General features: G+C 41.3%; 1 protein-coding gene across 3 annotated transcripts in view; it reads right to left on the bottom strand.

Moving 5' to 3' along the window:
- Positions 1-375: 375 nt before the first annotated feature.
- The window catches only part of KCNIP1 (Kv channel interacting protein 1), a 58,767-nt gene continuing 42,670 nt past the window's right edge, over positions 376-16,472 (bottom strand). For all 3 annotated transcript variants that reach the window (XM_010178565.1, XM_010178564.1, XM_010178566.1), the window contains 6 exons: positions 9,418-9,487; positions 6,682-6,752; positions 4,592-4,699; positions 3,508-3,612; positions 2,885-2,947; positions 376-656 (listed from right to left, as the gene is read on the bottom strand). In XM_010178565.1, the coding sequence (XP_010176867.1) occupies positions 609-656; positions 2,885-2,947; positions 3,508-3,612; positions 4,592-4,699; positions 6,682-6,752; positions 9,418-9,487 (465 nt within the window). In that variant the 3' untranslated portion in view covers positions 376-608. The remainder of the gene's footprint in view (positions 657-2,884; positions 2,948-3,507; positions 3,613-4,591; positions 4,700-6,681; positions 6,753-9,417; positions 9,488-16,472) is intronic.

Raw genomic sequence — 16,472 nt, 5'->3', positions numbered from 1 at the left:
GTTAATGTATTCAGGAAAAGCTCCACCAAACTCAGCGTGGTGGGACCAGTGCATGCGAGAGGAGAAGGAGGATCTCTGCAGAAATGGAGATATTGGCTACATGGGCTGTCTCTTTAACATCCTAGGTATATTTAGTCTTCATTTTTTTACAGAATGCCCTGGTAAATTTGACTTTTGTCGAAGCAGATTAATGGCAAGGCATTCATAAAGCATTTTGTCGTATGGTAGTATGGACTGAGCTTTTCACTTGCGATAGATGGTTGAGTAAGCTATCAACATGTGCTATCATATGTAATCAAGCTTGCTAGATTAAAAGCAGGACTTGTGCCTAGCAAACAATGCTGTGTATTACTCATTGAACTTTGAGCAGCAGTTCTCTCGTCAGGATTTATTAAAATATTCACATGCTTCCAAAATGAAACAAAGGTCCACCGGCATCTCTTGGGGAGAAGAGGTGGGATCAGTCGCATTCGGTTGCCATTTGGTTGGAGATGTCATACAAAATCCTCACACACTGAACATGGCTGAATTGTAAAAAGCTTCCACCCAGAAAGGAGGTCTTTGTTACACAGAAAGTCTCTGGCTCCTGCAGCACTCTTCAGACACGGTTACATCACGTTCTCAAAGAGCTGTAAGGATCGCATGATATTGTCATCCTGAAAGCAATGAGAAGACATTTTCATAAAACCAGCACTGACAAGCACGACTCCTAACTCTGCATGGCACAGGAGGGGCTCTGCAGCTGCTACTGCAAGCAACAGCCTTGCTTCCATAAAGCTTTTCATTCTCGATGAGCTGGAACTGAATCAGTGATCAGGTCCAGATCAGCAAAGCAGTTGTCTCTTACTTTGGCACCTTAGTTGGTTTGAGGCATGCAAACACAGGATCTTCTCATAAGCTTGATATTCATGTACTGAACCCACAGAATTCAGCACCCAACTGCATTTCGTTGATTGTGAATATGCAAATATATAAGTTAACGTGCTTCAAAAGTCAAAATGAAATGCAGGTTTTGAACAAACAATCCAGCTGCCTTGAAGGACCACTTCATCCCTGAAATACAACCAGGTCAAACCTTATATAGAAGCAATCTCAGCTTCACTGAAGTTCCTAGATCCAAATGAGTGAGTTGGAAACACACAAGGGAAACTCTGGATTGTTTCTCATGAAGTCCCAAAATTGCACTTTGAGGTAATAACCAGAGTGATACTCAAAAATATAATGATGATTTTTCCCCCAGGAATTCAGTTATTCCAAAAGTTAGAAAAACTGTTTGCATGTAACATGAAAATGATTTTCCATACTGAGCAAATTAAGAGATCTATTGCATCTCATTCCTCTATCTTATGTTGAGGCTGCTTCGATCTATCTCACTTCCAATACGGGTTGGTGGGTACTAGTACAAGGCATTGCCTTGCATGGGAAGCCAATTATTTTCTCCAAAGCAATGCTAAGAGTTCACTGCCCATGAGCCACATCCTCAGAAATGGCAAAGATAAGCACTATAGGGCACTTTGGTTTGTTTTTCGTAAGGAAAAAACCCCCAAACATCTTAGTGTTGCAGGGCTCACTGCTTTCTGCTAGGAATCCACACATGACAGTGCAGCAGTCAGCACAGCTCCTAGTGCAAGGACATCAACAGAAGGAGCAAACCCCAAACTACAGCACAGCATTAAACTGTAACAGTTAAAAATGAAGTAAAGCTGCCTCAATACCAAGTCCACTAATTGCACACACACATCCAGCCTGAAGGCAAACGATGAATGTGAAGAATAATACACAACACACATCATCAAATTAAAGATGAGGTCAAAAATAAGCTACACAATCAGGAGGGACCAAGAATGAAGTAGTTGAAAAAAAATAGCCTTGTATTTTGCTAACAAGGATTTTGGTGCCTTCAGTCCCTGACCGAGAACTAATCTGGATGTGGCCACACTTAATACAGAAGCAGTGGGAAGACAGCCTAGCCCTCCACAGTGAGCCTCTTCCCATTGCCCAGGTCCAGGAGAGCTGTCTGATGGCAGAACAGAAAGGATTTCTGCAGGAAAAGTAAAACACACGGTACAGCTGGTATGCAATTATTTGCATCAATGTAAACTTTCTAAAATACAGAGGCCATTATTGTACTGGTTAAATATCAGAGGTGTCTCTGAACAAACATTCACACAGTTACAGTATAAGGCAAGAGACACTTGGCCAGTTACATGTTAATGCACATGCTTGTCTTTGTACCAGTGCTAAAAACACCTGCAAATATTTATTACAGCCAACCTAACATACAGAATTTGCAAGAGAGAGATTATTTCCAAAATACACACACACACACACACACACACACACACACACACACACACAAAGTCATTGCTATGATGACAGCATTTGCTTTTAATGACTGACCATGAAAACATCCCCTGGTTTTATAAGTCAGTGCTGCAAAGATTTTTAGAGACTTTGGGCTCTGGGCAGTTGCAGCGATATGATACCTGCTAATGTCATCTGGGGCAGTGCACAGAGACAGTATCAGCCTCTTAAAAAAATACTAAGGAAAAAGGAAGTTTAAGGGTGTTATAAGCTTTCTCTAGAGATACCTGCTTGCCTACAGAATCAGGTACTGCAGTTCACTCAGGAAAACAAAACCACCAACCACCAGCACTGGAAATGAAGAGGACCTCTCCTGTGATCAGTCTGACCTTACTTCCCTGTTCAGTCACAGGCTTCACAGAGCACAGCAGAAACTCAGTCTTGAAGCTGTGTTTTTCACAGAGCAAAGGAAACCTGAGATTCCGAGCAGCACCTTGTTTCAAATGGAGTTTGTCCAAAGGGAAAGCAAATGCTGTGACATGAGCTAGACCTTCCATTGCAGATATAATTCCATTCTTACCTCCTGACACGATTCAATAAACTCATCTAAAGTTACAACACCATCTTTGTTTTTATCCATTTTCTGTAAAATAAAATAAAATAAAATAAAAATTGTTTCCATAGCTAACACTGCAGTTACAGTATAATATCATATTTGATGCAACTTGAATAAATCCAGGGCACTTTTACAAGCTTAGGTTACATATTCGCTGTCATTGGACACATTTTCTGACTGATAAGGACTTGTTTACTCTGGCATTTAAAGCCCTTTGAGGTAATCTCCAACTATTCCTTCCTTGACATTCACAGGCTCTGCCGTTATGACATCATTTATTTATTCACTGCCTCACCAACCAGCACCCATACTCCCATCTCTCTACAGGCAGTTGAGAGAAGCAGCACAGACGGGCTGCAATATATGCAGAGCCTTCAGACTCACTGGATGTGGCACAACCCAACGCAAAGAGTTGGGCTAAGAGACATATGAGATACCTTTGGAGCCAGGAAATAAGCAGTGTTAGGCTGAATGGCTGCTAGGGCTTACTCTGGAATATATAGTGGGGCATAGGATGGAACCTGGGGCTAACTTTACAGTAAAGCATAGCTCAAGTGGTAAGAAAAACACATTAAAAAATCAAGTACCTGGAAGAATACTTCTACATGCTGCCTTGGAGCATCTTCCTTGAGCACTGGATACGTGTACTTTCCCATCATATCATAAATTGCCTTTACAATATCCATCATTTCCTGCAGTAGTGGTATGACAGCACAAACAAAAAAGAGAAACTAATAGAAATGACAGCACATTTCTTTCTTTCACTGCCCTTTCCTTCACCTTCCTTCTCCTATTAGAAAACAGCATAGGGAATGCCTATACATGTGTAGGCAGACAGAGGTATTGTTGTATACAAGTTCACCTATAAAAAACAAGACCTTTTTTCTGATGGTGCATGACTTTGCTACAGCCGTGCTGGAGGTGCCTGCAGTGCTCACTTCCCTCCTCTGGCCAGGCAGCACTGCAGGACACGTGCCTTGCCATGGCAGCTGCTGGGGACAGTGCTGGGCTGCAGTGGTGTGCTTGGTCCTGAGCACTGCGGCACCGACCTTGTCCCAGTGCCTCCTCCGGGTCAGGGACCTTCACAGCAGTCACTGGGAAGCTGGCCCTTCTCCACACCACAAATCACCACAGAACTCCATGATCAGTAGCAGCACAAACCCTCCAGGTACGCACAACAAATTTGAGAAGATAGATCTGCAAAACACTCAGGTTATTGTGCTCAAAACCAAGGCTCCCCACAAAGGGAACAAGCAATACCAGAGAAGAAGATAAAACCAGAAGATAATGCAGGACTTGGGAGTGGTGCTGAGGACTTGGAGTGCTGCAGGTGAGCCTACACCATGCCTCCTATTGCAGCCAGAAACCACTTGTGCCTCAGTCACCAAGTAGCTATTGTCACTGTCACCCTACCCTTCACAAACGTTACGTTGCTTATAGCTGTAACTAGGATTTTGCTCCTGGCTAAAGCAATCCATTAAAGGCACTGTAATATAGAAAAACATGTCACAGAATCATGCAATACAAGATCATTGTGCACTTAGACACAGATAAATGCTCAAGTCGTTCAATTTGCATTTAATTAGCTGCATGCAAAATTAACTGTGCTCTGCAACAGAAACCAGTCAGCTCTCTTCAGAAATCAACTACATTTGTGGGGAACAGCCTTACCTCCTTGTTTATATAGCCATCCTTATTTATGTCGTACAGATTAAACGTCCATCTTAACTTTTCATGAACAGTTCCCCGCAACAGAATGGACAATGCCATCACAAAATCCTGGTTCAGGGCAGAGACAGAAATGTGAATTTTCATAATACCCTCTTCAAAGTCATCTTTTTTACATACTGCCAGTCAAAAGACTTATCGGTTCTGGATCGAGCATATGGTTATCAATCTTTTCTGACTCCCTTTTCCAAAAATGCGTCCTCTCTGACTGAAGTCAATGAACATGGCATCCGATAAGATGGTCTGAGTACTGTCACACTAATAAATGTGTATGTGATAACCACAAAAATCAGAAAAGTCCTCAAGTACCCAACTGCCACTATAAAGGCCAACCTTTCTGGAAGGCCAGGAAGACATAATGGGTGCTGCAGCCTTAAAACCTCCTAAGTCCTGGGCTAAGTGGTGTGAAAATGGCATTGGCTTAATAGCAGATCCAGTCCAAGTCAGGCAGACTTGGATCCTAAAGTCAATAGGAGAGCAGCTGCCCTGACTCCTTGGACTTGCCAGGAACAGCACAGTATGCTCAAGGCTGGAAGCTGACACACTTGCTATCCGAATTTATCATGCTCTAAACTCTAAATACTGCATGACTGTAAGCAGGGCAAAATATATGTCTGGTTTTAAGATCACCGTGAGATGCTCCAGTGGCCATTTCTCTCCTAGAAATGGTCTGCTCCAAGGAGTCACTCAAACCGACACACAGCTGGACTCTTACCCCAGGACCTAGGGTACCAGTGAACAAGGAATTCTCTGGCAAACTCTGTCAGGCTTGACCAGATGTGATTTTTACCACTAATTACTCAGTCTGAGACATAGCACATTAACTGCATTTTTTTTAAATTACAGTAAAGTTATTGCTTTCAATAACTTTGAATTATTATTCATACTGCATGATGGCTCAGACATTGTTAAGTAGCATCACCACAGGGATTTATTAGTACAGGCAGAGCTTCAAGCTAACAGAGCTACCCAGTTCCTGGTACCTCATTTAATGTACTTAGTCCTTCTTATGTTATCTCCATTAGCTCTGCATGGGGCTGTGCATCACTTCTTAGAAACCTTTGCTCCTTATTCCTAAGGCTCAGAGGTATTTGAATTTGCTGAACCACACAAAAAAGGGGACAAAATGCTTATGTCTGACAACCACTAAAGGGACAAGTTTGCCAGGAAGGAAAGCTCAGCACATTTTTTATTTTTTAATAAATACTTATCTAAGCATTTTGCTGCGTCTCAGCCTGTTTAGGTTTCTGAAAACCTCTAAGTACTGAGTAGCTGCTATACGCAAAACTCCCACTGCAGCCATTGCTACAGACACACAGATACACGTGTGGCAATATTCCCATGTTCCATTTGATAAATGAACTAGTTTCTCAGTCTTACCTGGAAATTACTGGAGTTCTTAGCCATTTGATAGCAAAGGCAACATTGCTTATGGCTTCTAGATTTATGATCCTAGTAAATTGTCTTCAAAACTATGAAGTTCATTCTCCACAGGCCTATGACTGAACTACCACTCCAACTACGTGTGTGAGCTTGAAGGATGGCTATTTGTAGCCACAGCAACAAGTCTTTTAGTTAAAGGATGGATTTGGTTTCCCTAGGAAAAAAGTACCCGAGATGCTTGTCCAATATGTCAAATAAGCTAAAAAAAATCCCAACCTACAGTATTCCAGGAACATACAAACGTAACCCTGCAATGCATGATGACTGAAGACAACACACAATGTTCTGACTTTTCTTTGACATCCAAACTATCTGTGCAAATCGTTGGATGGGACTGTTGCCGACCTCTCTGCTCTGCTACACAAATCTCTGCACCGTGGTACTGAATAATGTAATCTCTACGTTTCTTTAGTGAAAGGAAACACGCAGCTCCACCTGCATAAACAAAAGTGAACCAGTCAAGATATCAACTGCTTTTAGACTTAAACCCATAATCCAACAAATCCTACCAGTTTACAATGAAGAACGGTTGGAAAAGCTTAAAAATAAAACTGAGAAAGAGGCATCAAAGGAGGATGTAAAACAATTACCTCAAACTTCACCGAGCCATTTTGTGCAGTGTCAAATGCATTAAAGAGATAATGTGCATACATGCTAGCATCTGAAAAACACAAAGGGCACCAATTGGTACAACAGTTCATTACACACTGATGGCTCTAAACATTTGTGATCGTATTTTCTTTTTGTATAAAAACCAACTCTGTAGCATTGCCAGCTGTTCTATGAACCAGCAAATGTTAACACAGACTTATATACTCCCCACACCCTTCCTTAAAACAGCCTTGAAACGTAAAAGGTTTTATTACAGTAGAAATTATCTGGTGGATTCTGGGGCTGCACTTGAAAGAATGAGCAAAAAACACCTTCCAAGAGTGTCTCTGGGGCAAATGGACTATTAGCTCTGGTGGGAAATGCAGCAAAAGCACCAGAGTGAGCGCAGCATGTGTGCTTCCTTCCTCTACCTTTTGCTCTGTGTGAGATACAGCGGAGGTTCCCAGGGACTGCCCATCTTCAGAAGGGTCTAGTGCCAGTAACATAAGTTTGACCCATGACTGTTAGAGAGTAATCTCATCTGAGGCATATTTTTGTCCCTCTAAATCTTAAACTGCTGGTTTTAGAAAATCTTTTCTGTTGAGAAGAACAGTTTCCATGACCATGTGAAGGATGGCTGTTAACTGGAGTAATCTCATCTGAGGCATATTTTTGTCCCTCTAAATCTTAAACTGCTGGTTTTAGAAAATCTTTTCTGATGAGAAGAACGGTTTCCATGACCCTGTGAAGGGTTAACTGGGAAAAACAGCAATGGTATGGAGAAAAGCAATCAATCAGGTGTATGCCTGACCTGAAGACTTCCAGGAAAGTGTAACAGTGTGCAGAAAAATCAAATACGTAAGTCACTGTCATCTGTAAGGGCTGACACACTGGACTTCAGGAAAAAAAAATAGTCTACTACATTTTTAAGAGAAAGATGATGAAATAAAACAGCTCCAGAAGAAAACCATCAAATTATTTGTGGGACACTCCTACAAAAAAAACTCCTATTAAGCTAGACTAAATTATGAACTAAAAATACTAAATTAGGGTCTTAGTTCAACAGTGTACGATGTACACTAAGAAACACTAGATCACGAGTATCATATGATGGTGAGGAAAAATGAAAGCCTGTCAAGTATAGGAATTGTTTGTAACAAAAATATCAGAAGCCTGGGATTACAGTACACAATTTTTTTATAATTCAGAGGTACTTTACTATCTCTGGAATGTACAAATTTATTTGTACAGAGAGCCATAAAAGTGAAAAAAAAATATCTGAGGAATCTGAAATCTCACAATTTATGGCACTACAGTTATGCAAACAGTTTGGAAACCAAGTGAAAGAAAGCAGTGTAAAATACAAAATCACATCTGCTGTCAAACTGATTTATTATTAAGCATGGATGTACTACTGTCCCCATTAACCAAGGGAGAAACACATTTCAAGTGAGTGGGACATCAAAAAAAGGCAAGTTTTTGTTATCCTCAGTAGAGGGCAAAAAGTTATCTATCCATGAAAACACAAAGTTTCTGTGCCTGATTGTCTTTCACACATGGGAAGGAAGGAGTCACCCGAGGCGTTTCACTTAACGGAGTTAGTTTGTGCAGTTACTTGGGATAACTGGAGTTCCTCGGTCTTACCAGAATTTAGTTTGAAAACACAAAACACATCCAGAAATAGTAGTAAGATTATAAATACTTATTCTTTTGCATATTTGTTAAAAATTTAAATTGAATGGTTGCTTTTTATATCGGAAACAAAAGCAACAACACTAGGAAATCAAGTCCCTACTGAAATGTCATGCTAACTTATTATAGGTGCACGTTTGAGGCCACATGCGCTGTAAAACATAAGCATAATACATTATCTTGACATTTAGTTGAGAAAGCACTTGTTGATGGCCTTTTTAAAGTAAATGCACATGCACATACACACTTTTGCAGAAACTTTAGTCACCATTCCACAATGAGTATATTCTGCAGGTACCACAAAGCAGAACATAATCAGAAAGTCACAAATACTGGATCTTTTACCTCAAAGACACATAAACCCTTGATTCATTTCTTTCAGTTTGAGAACAGTATCCTCAACAGAACATATCTGGTTAGAAGAACATAGAGATTCTTGGTGGTTTTAAAAGGCAGGAGCACACATGATTTGAGAACTTTAATACAATACTTTAATATTCCAATACATGAAGTGATCCCGTCTTAATTAGTCACACAAACACCAAAAATGATGCTTTCCCGTAGCGAGGTTTTCACATATCGACTAGGAACTGCTTGAAGAATTTTAGGGAGGTTTTGATTAATTTGCAGGCCAAAATAAGGTCTGGGACTCTTCTGTGCTAGATACAGCACACACAGCAGTCCAACAGCAAGGAAGCAAAGACTCACGGAGGCGAAGTGATTCAGCTTCCTGCTACCCAGAATGTCAGGACAGAAAAAAGCATCAATCCCCAGTTCCTATCTTAGACGAGTGCACTGTTTAGTGTAGAATAAAGGGCTGACAACTAGTGGCAATCTTTAATGTGAGTTTGTGAAATAACTGTTCAAAGGGTCTAACAATTTTATTACCTTGCTATTTGTGTTTCTGTTTTAGATCCTGCAAAGCTAAAGATCAATTCCCATTTCTTGCACAGATTATCTGAAGTACTTTTGCAGCCAGCTGGCAGTAATGAATGTTAAGGCATGCTTCAGTAAACCCAACAGACGCAAAGTGCTCTGCTTACCTCCATGAGGAAAAAACTGTGCATAGATCTGTTTGAATGTCTCTTCATTAACAACCCCACTAGGACATTCCTGTTGGAAAAGCAAAACAGAAAATAATAATTTAAAAAACAAATCAAGAAAAAACCACAGATCTGTAAAGGTTCATTTGCAAAATTCCACAAGCCCAAAGAGAGCAATTAAACAAATCACATTCACGTTCCCACAGTGCTCTGGATGCACAGGCTGTGCAGCTGATGAAATTAAAATAATTCAGACTGCAATTTCCTCTTAAGCATCTCATAGACACGGTTCGCAATTATTAACATTTTAACAGTGTTTGCAGTAGTGTTTAATCCTTGTTTTATGGGACAACCTAGAAAGGCAGTTCATGCCTTCTGTCATACGAAGATTTCACTAATAATTACAAATAATGCTAGTGCCTGCTAACACTTCTCTGTCCGATGCTTCCATGTGTATGAATTCATTAATCTTCAGCAGAAGATTGTAGCCAGATACCTAGCACCAGCTCCAGGGAGGCTAACGGCACAGACTATACTCATAAGTTCTTACAAACAAGCGTTGGTATTAGGCTGAAAACCATTAGATCATTTTTAACCAATTTATCCACTCAATCTTTCATAAAGTGCTGAGAAGCCAGACTGCGCCCATGAAAATTTTCTAAACTGGCAACCTGTTGGGTTATTTTAATTTTAAGCTCTGGTACTAGAATGTGAGGCATTTCATTCCTCTTTTGGCTGTTTTGAATAAGAGCATTGCCACTCATTGCCACTCAGACGGATTATCTGAGTAGGACAGCTCTGAATCTTTCACGGAACTGGTGCGTATATCTTACTTTGATGCTTATTATTAAACTGAAAGCCAGATCTGGGATCAAGAAGTTTCATCAGTTACTAGCAGTATACTCACTCCATGCTCTTGTCTTTCTATGATTGCTGTTCCATTTTAATACAGGTCCTTCAGCAAGAAGTTTCACAGATCTATAACCCTTTGCATGAGGACCGACCAGGTTTCAATTTTTGGAACCTGACTCCTACTACCTTGCCTGATAGCCCCGAATTCCTCGAATTCCCCGAATAGAAAGAGAGCAAACAGTTGATCCTGACCGTTTTTCTATCTGCCACTTGTGATTTTGTAGATCTTCCCTTTGTTATCTCTTTTCCAAGCTGAAGCATCCCACTCTGAGAAGCACCAAAGGCATTGAGCATCCTTTGACCATCCCTTCTTTGCATCTTTCTATTTCCACTGAACTCTTTCTGAGACAGCAGCAAAGGACTGCAAGCCATGTTCAAGATGCTGGTACACCACTCATTCATCCTGCAGCATGATGGTGCTCTCTCTCTCTGTTTCTCTCTTATTTCTTAATAAATCCTAATTGGAATTATTAAAGTAATGGGATGGAAACTGTTCTTCAGATCTTTTCAATAAGGCTAAGGCTAATCCAGTCTATTGGCTAACCCTGACTAGTTTTCAGGAAGCACATCATATTTTCCTCCTAGACTTACCTTCTAGAGTAATGGAAATTCATTTAAGAGTTCGTTCTTCTGCACTAACACATCTAGAAGGGCTATGTCCCTCTGCAAGCTGAAATGTTGTGGTAGCACAAACAAGCTTGGGGATGAACAGAATTTAGTTTCGAAGAGCACAGAGTCACAAAGAGTTTACATCCAAACACACCACTGCCGCATTATTCTACCTGGAATATGTCTGCAACGCCACATGATGCTGTTGTGATGTGACACCCCCCCCCACCCCCCACCAATATCCCTATAATTCCGTGCTTAGTCTGGATGTCACTGAAGAGCAGGCTTGGGAGCACATGTCATGGCCCTAGATAGGTTTGCAAAGCAGGGCAGGTGCCAGTACTGCTATAATTGCTCACTACCACCAGCCTGGAGCTGCCAAAGATCACAGCATCACAGAATGTCAGGAGTTGGAAGGGACTTCAAAAGCTCCCCCAGTCCAACCCCTGCAGAGCAGGATCACCAGAGCAGTCACACAGGAACACGGCCAGGCGGGTTTTGAATGTCTGCAGAGAAGGAGACTCCACAGCCCCTCTGGGCAGCCTGGGCCATGCTCTGCCACCCTCACAGTAAAGAAGTTTTCCTCGTGTTCAAGATGCATGCACTCACTGCGTGTTACACCCCACTCCGTGGATCCAAGAAAGATAAATGCTTATTCTGGTAGTATTGCAGGTTGTTGAATTTAAGATGAGTAAACTTTGGAAGTCTAAGAAAATCCCTTTGAATTGGTGACACAAACAGCTGGAGGAAGATTCAAGTCTATGACTTATTTATTGATGAGTTCTTTAGATAACTTTAAGAACAAAAAGGACTTTGACAAGAAATTCTTCCACCATGAGAAGCCTATAAAGGAAAAAAGGCATTTTTTCCAAGCCTCTGATCTGCCAGGATCCCCCGCTGCTGATGTGCATTCCCTAACCACAGAAAAGAAAAGAACGAACAAGAGAAATTGCTTTATCTTGTGCAAGTCATGGAAGGAGAGCAAGGAGGGGTACACTTCAGGTGACATCAGAGGCAGTTCCTTATTCACATACCTGTTCACTACTGAAATTAGGGTGATTAGATCCGAGTTCCTTTCTCCGATGCACAAGAAATTGTTGGGCAGAAAACCATCAGTGATTTGGATAGATTTGAGCTAAATGAAGGATAATTTGTTGCTTGAAAAACCCTGAAATTATCTTTTACTCTGTGTCTTCATGTCCTGACAACTGCCCTTCCACTGGTTATGTTTGAGCATCCCTAATAAAACCCACATCTAGCACTGTGGTCTTGACCTTGCCAGGGTCACCCCTTCTCCTTTGTCAGTGTTCCAGGCTTGCTCCACAGCAAGGAGAGGAAAAGACCAGCTGGACTATCTAAACCCAGTGGCTGCAGGACCAGACCTTGGTTTTTCATTTACAGACAAAACTTAGTTCTTAAAGCTTAGTTCAAAATTCTGTATGGCAAAGTTCCTGGTTAGATGAGTATCCTCAAAATGTTCCAAAGCTCCTAACAAAACAGCCATTGGCTGGTTTCTTTGTCATGAAAAAAGTGGTTACTTTTTAATATATTTTTGCCAATTCTAATAAGCTAGAAATCATTAAAAGCAGAATAACTAACAGAATATTATTATTTAATAGGATATTATAAGTACCATAAAAGTATTTTTCCAAAGTTCATCTTTCCTAAAGCTTGTAATTAAGCATACATTAAATAAATAATCTGGTATCTATTTATGGTATCTTTTAGTCATGACCAAGTACCCTTCCAACAGCTGACGAAGCTTCCTCCTTGGTCACTAGAGTGCTCCTTCTCCAAGACTCACACTGGGCCTTTGTAGAACTTCAGAGTAGTAGATCAAATTGTCATTCTTTTTAAAACCCAGCCTAGCAACGCACCGAACCATCCTTTCCAGCATAGCTTCTGGCCAAACACAACGTGAAGATGCATTTCTTTCTCTTATCTTGATAAATGCAATGATTATCTTCACTAAATGTGAAGATGCTTAAAGATAGTTTCTTATTTTCTCTATACTTTCCACAACATTATATTAATAGCCCTTGTTTACTAAGAGCCCCAACCCACCACCAGCAACCCTGAGAATGAAGTTTAAGTCTGCAAAGGGCAGGCACAGAGGAGAGGCTGCTGCTGCTCGCAGTTTCCTCGTAGATGCAAAGTCTCCTGTAGCAGGAGACTTTTGGCCATTGTGCCTGATTAAATTTTCTGAATTTTCACATGATCCTTATTGCTTCCGATGCTCCATCTGGAAGCCAAATCAAAGTTTGCATCCAGGAGTGCTGGGGAGAGGCAGCGCTGACACTGATCAGCCTGTTTAGCTCTCTATAAGTGGATTGCTTTCAGACACATGTGCTAGTACCAACTCATTTACACTTAATTGATCACAGTTTTGTTTTTATAAGAGTCAAATAATGCTCAAGAGGCCTCATTAGTGCTACAGTATGACTTAATACAGCTGACTCAAAAGAAATCTCTCTTGTAAAAAGGAGCAGGTAAGCTCAGTGTCAGTTTAAATTCCACTGAAGGCAAAGGTTGACTCATTCAAGACAGTTTTCTTGGGGGTACGAGAAAGCACAGTCCTTCACCATAATGTTCAGTGGCAGGGGGTTAGATTTCAGGCAAAGACCTCTGATTTCTTTAACCTATGAAGTAATTTAAAATGTCTAACAAGAACACTGAACATTTTTTTGTAGAGTTTTTACATTTTTCTGTATTGTTGTCAAGCATGTTAACAACAGCTCATTTTCAAAAAGTTAACTACCGAGCACTGGCACTGGCAGCACGAGCCATGCATTTTAATCTCCTCTCACAGACTTCTTTTAAAATTCTAAACTACAAAGGAGCTGAATCCACATTTAAAAAGAAGAAGAAAAAAGAAAAAAGAGCATCAAACAGAGGCTGCACTTGCCGTTCGCTCTTCTGCTGGAATCTGAAATCGACTTCACTGAGTGCGTTCAAAGATGTGCAGGGCAGACAAGCAGGGATCAGAGGCAGAACTGAAGTGGGGCTAAATATAACCTGCCCATCAGAGTGCTCTCAGCTATCTGGCCAGAGCATGAAAAGGAGGACTCAGGGGGTCACAGTCTGCTAAACTAGAGGTATTCATTTAGCTGACCGGGCTCTAATGTACTCTCCTTTAGGATCCAAAATCTAGATTTGCATCTCTAAGCATTGACGTATCCCATATGTTTTCTTGCTCTTACTATGCTCTTCCAGTTTGAGATATTTTGGGGATTATGAAAGTATCAGAACATTTCTGCCTTGCTCATACTGCTTGCTTTGGACTCTAAAAACCTGATTTGTTAGAGATGATTACATCTCTCGTACTACACTCCATTACAGATTTGATAAAATATTCACACTAAAGCAAGGTAAGAATGTCTCCAACAGCCCCTCAGTTATTTGCGTTGTCTATTTTCTGATTTAGTATTAGGGAGGTAACCCTTGCAGCTAACAACCATTTTCCCCTAACTGCACAGAACCCCCTGCATTGAGAAAAAATCCTCATAAAAAATCCCAATCCTTTTCAATCCATGCACCTAATGTAAATCACCAGAAACATGGTCTAAATGGGAGCTATTGAATTACTGAACTCAAACCTCTGTCATTCTTGGTCATTTCACTAGTCATCAATTTATTAATTTTGATCTTAAAAAACATTACTCATTCTCCTCCCTCCCATTACATAATTGTACCCCAAACCTCACTCCCCTGGGGAGTGCAAACTTTCTTCTAAATTCACAGCTATTTTGTTCCTATGTCAATAGTGCCTTTTAGCTCAAACAATTCTCTCACCTGATGTATTTAAGACAGGAAGCATCACGTTTCATTTTAAGCTAAACCAAGGCAAGATTCACCAGAGGTTCTGCTGGTTTTTGCCACCTCAGTTACCTTGCTTTTGCAGAACCAGAGCCAAAGCTACCAGGCCAAACACCTTGTATAAATCTAGCTCCAGTCTGACAGTAGCTAACTCCAAGGTGCAAAATAGGCTATTCCACATACCACAGAATGTGCCCTGGGGGCAGAGATAACTGCTAAGATACAAGTGAATTTCTGGTCATGATATCAAGAGATGTTGGAGGACAGCACCCTTTCACCACTGGAAAAGAAAGCTGAAGGTAAAGGGAGAGAGGACATTTGGCCAGGCAGCAAGGACACTGACCTGGTTGGCGTCCTCTTGTTCCCTGGAGCGGCAAAGGATCTGAATTTGGTGGAAGCCTCCATCAGTCTGGTGCAGAAACACCAGACCTGACCAGCAACACACTAGGAAGAGACTGGAAGATTTGGAGGCAGCATAGAAACAGATTTTGGAGATGAAGAAAGAAAAGGAATAAAAGTACTGAGAATTAGGGCCCTGCTCAGCCATGCCACCAGTCCAGAGCTACCCCAGGCTGCGCTGAACTGCCTCTGGTCAGACACCATCTCTGCTCATGAACACTGAATCCTCAGCTCCTGTGACTGCAGGACTCTCCGTGTCCATTACAAGTACCTGTAAACGGCTCTGTGGTTATCCAGGTGTGGCCTCATGATTAAACAGGAACAGCACAGTCACTGAGAGCAAGCAGTAAGTACAAGCCAGAGAGAGGAAAATGGCTGCATTCCCACAGGGATCTTGAATCTCCAGATGGCACTGTAACACCATCCCAAAAAACAGATGGTTTGGTACAATAGCAAATATGGTAACAGCTGAGTCAGTTTGCCTGCTGTGCATAATTACTCATCCCATTGAAAACATGCTTTACAGGCTACCAGTGCTAAAGCTGCCCTTTCATCTCAATTTAAACCTCAGATATTAAAGCTTCATGCATATTGCTTGCATAACAGTTAGAGGAAAACAAGCTGCTTTGACCTGACAACCTGATATAAAACAAGATCTTGCCAGCACTGCCAATTAATACCAAGACCTTCAGTGAGCTCTTAAGAAAGGGTTTAGGTCAGAAGTTAAATGCACTTGTCTATCATTCTTGCCCTGGGAGGTAATGCCTCTGCACTGCAAACTGACAGCAAAACTGGGAGGGGCAAGGGTAAATGTTGTATCTGCCAAGAGAGCTGCAAGACGGCCTCTGTTTAGCATTGGAGCTGCTGGCACAGCCAGCTCCTCCTCTCAGCACTGAGCTATGCTCTCCCACACAGGACACCCACCAAACACAGCAGTACAGAAGGAATTTCAGAGATCTTAGCAAAACACAGCAGTTAAGACTCTCTGAATTTAGTCTGCCGCTGTGGGCAGTCACGTCATATTATACTGTACATTACCCTGTCAAGTTCTGTCTTAAAAGCCATACAATTTCTCGCTGAATGCCCAAAGCATGAAGAGGTCTCAGAGTATCAGTTTTCAGTGGTCAGAAAACTTCACACGTGAAATAACCTCCTAAGTGCAGCAAAGGCTGTACAAATACAACAAATGCACTAAACAGAAAAACATAGAAAGCTGATCTATGCCTTGGCCCGCTTAGGTGAGCAACAAAGTAAAGGATGAAACCACCAAACCCCTTGGAGAAGTATACAGTGCAGATATAATTCAACCAAATTTCAAA

This window comes from Mesitornis unicolor, unplaced genomic scaffold (assembly GCF_000695765.1).
Source record: "Mesitornis unicolor isolate BGI_N332 unplaced genomic scaffold, ASM69576v1 scaffold2322, whole genome shotgun sequence".
Lineage (NCBI taxonomy): Eukaryota > Metazoa > Chordata > Aves > Mesitornithiformes > Mesitornithidae > Mesitornis > Mesitornis unicolor.
Note: the sequence above shows the minus strand (reverse complement) of the source record. Positions and strands in the feature narration are given on the sequence as shown.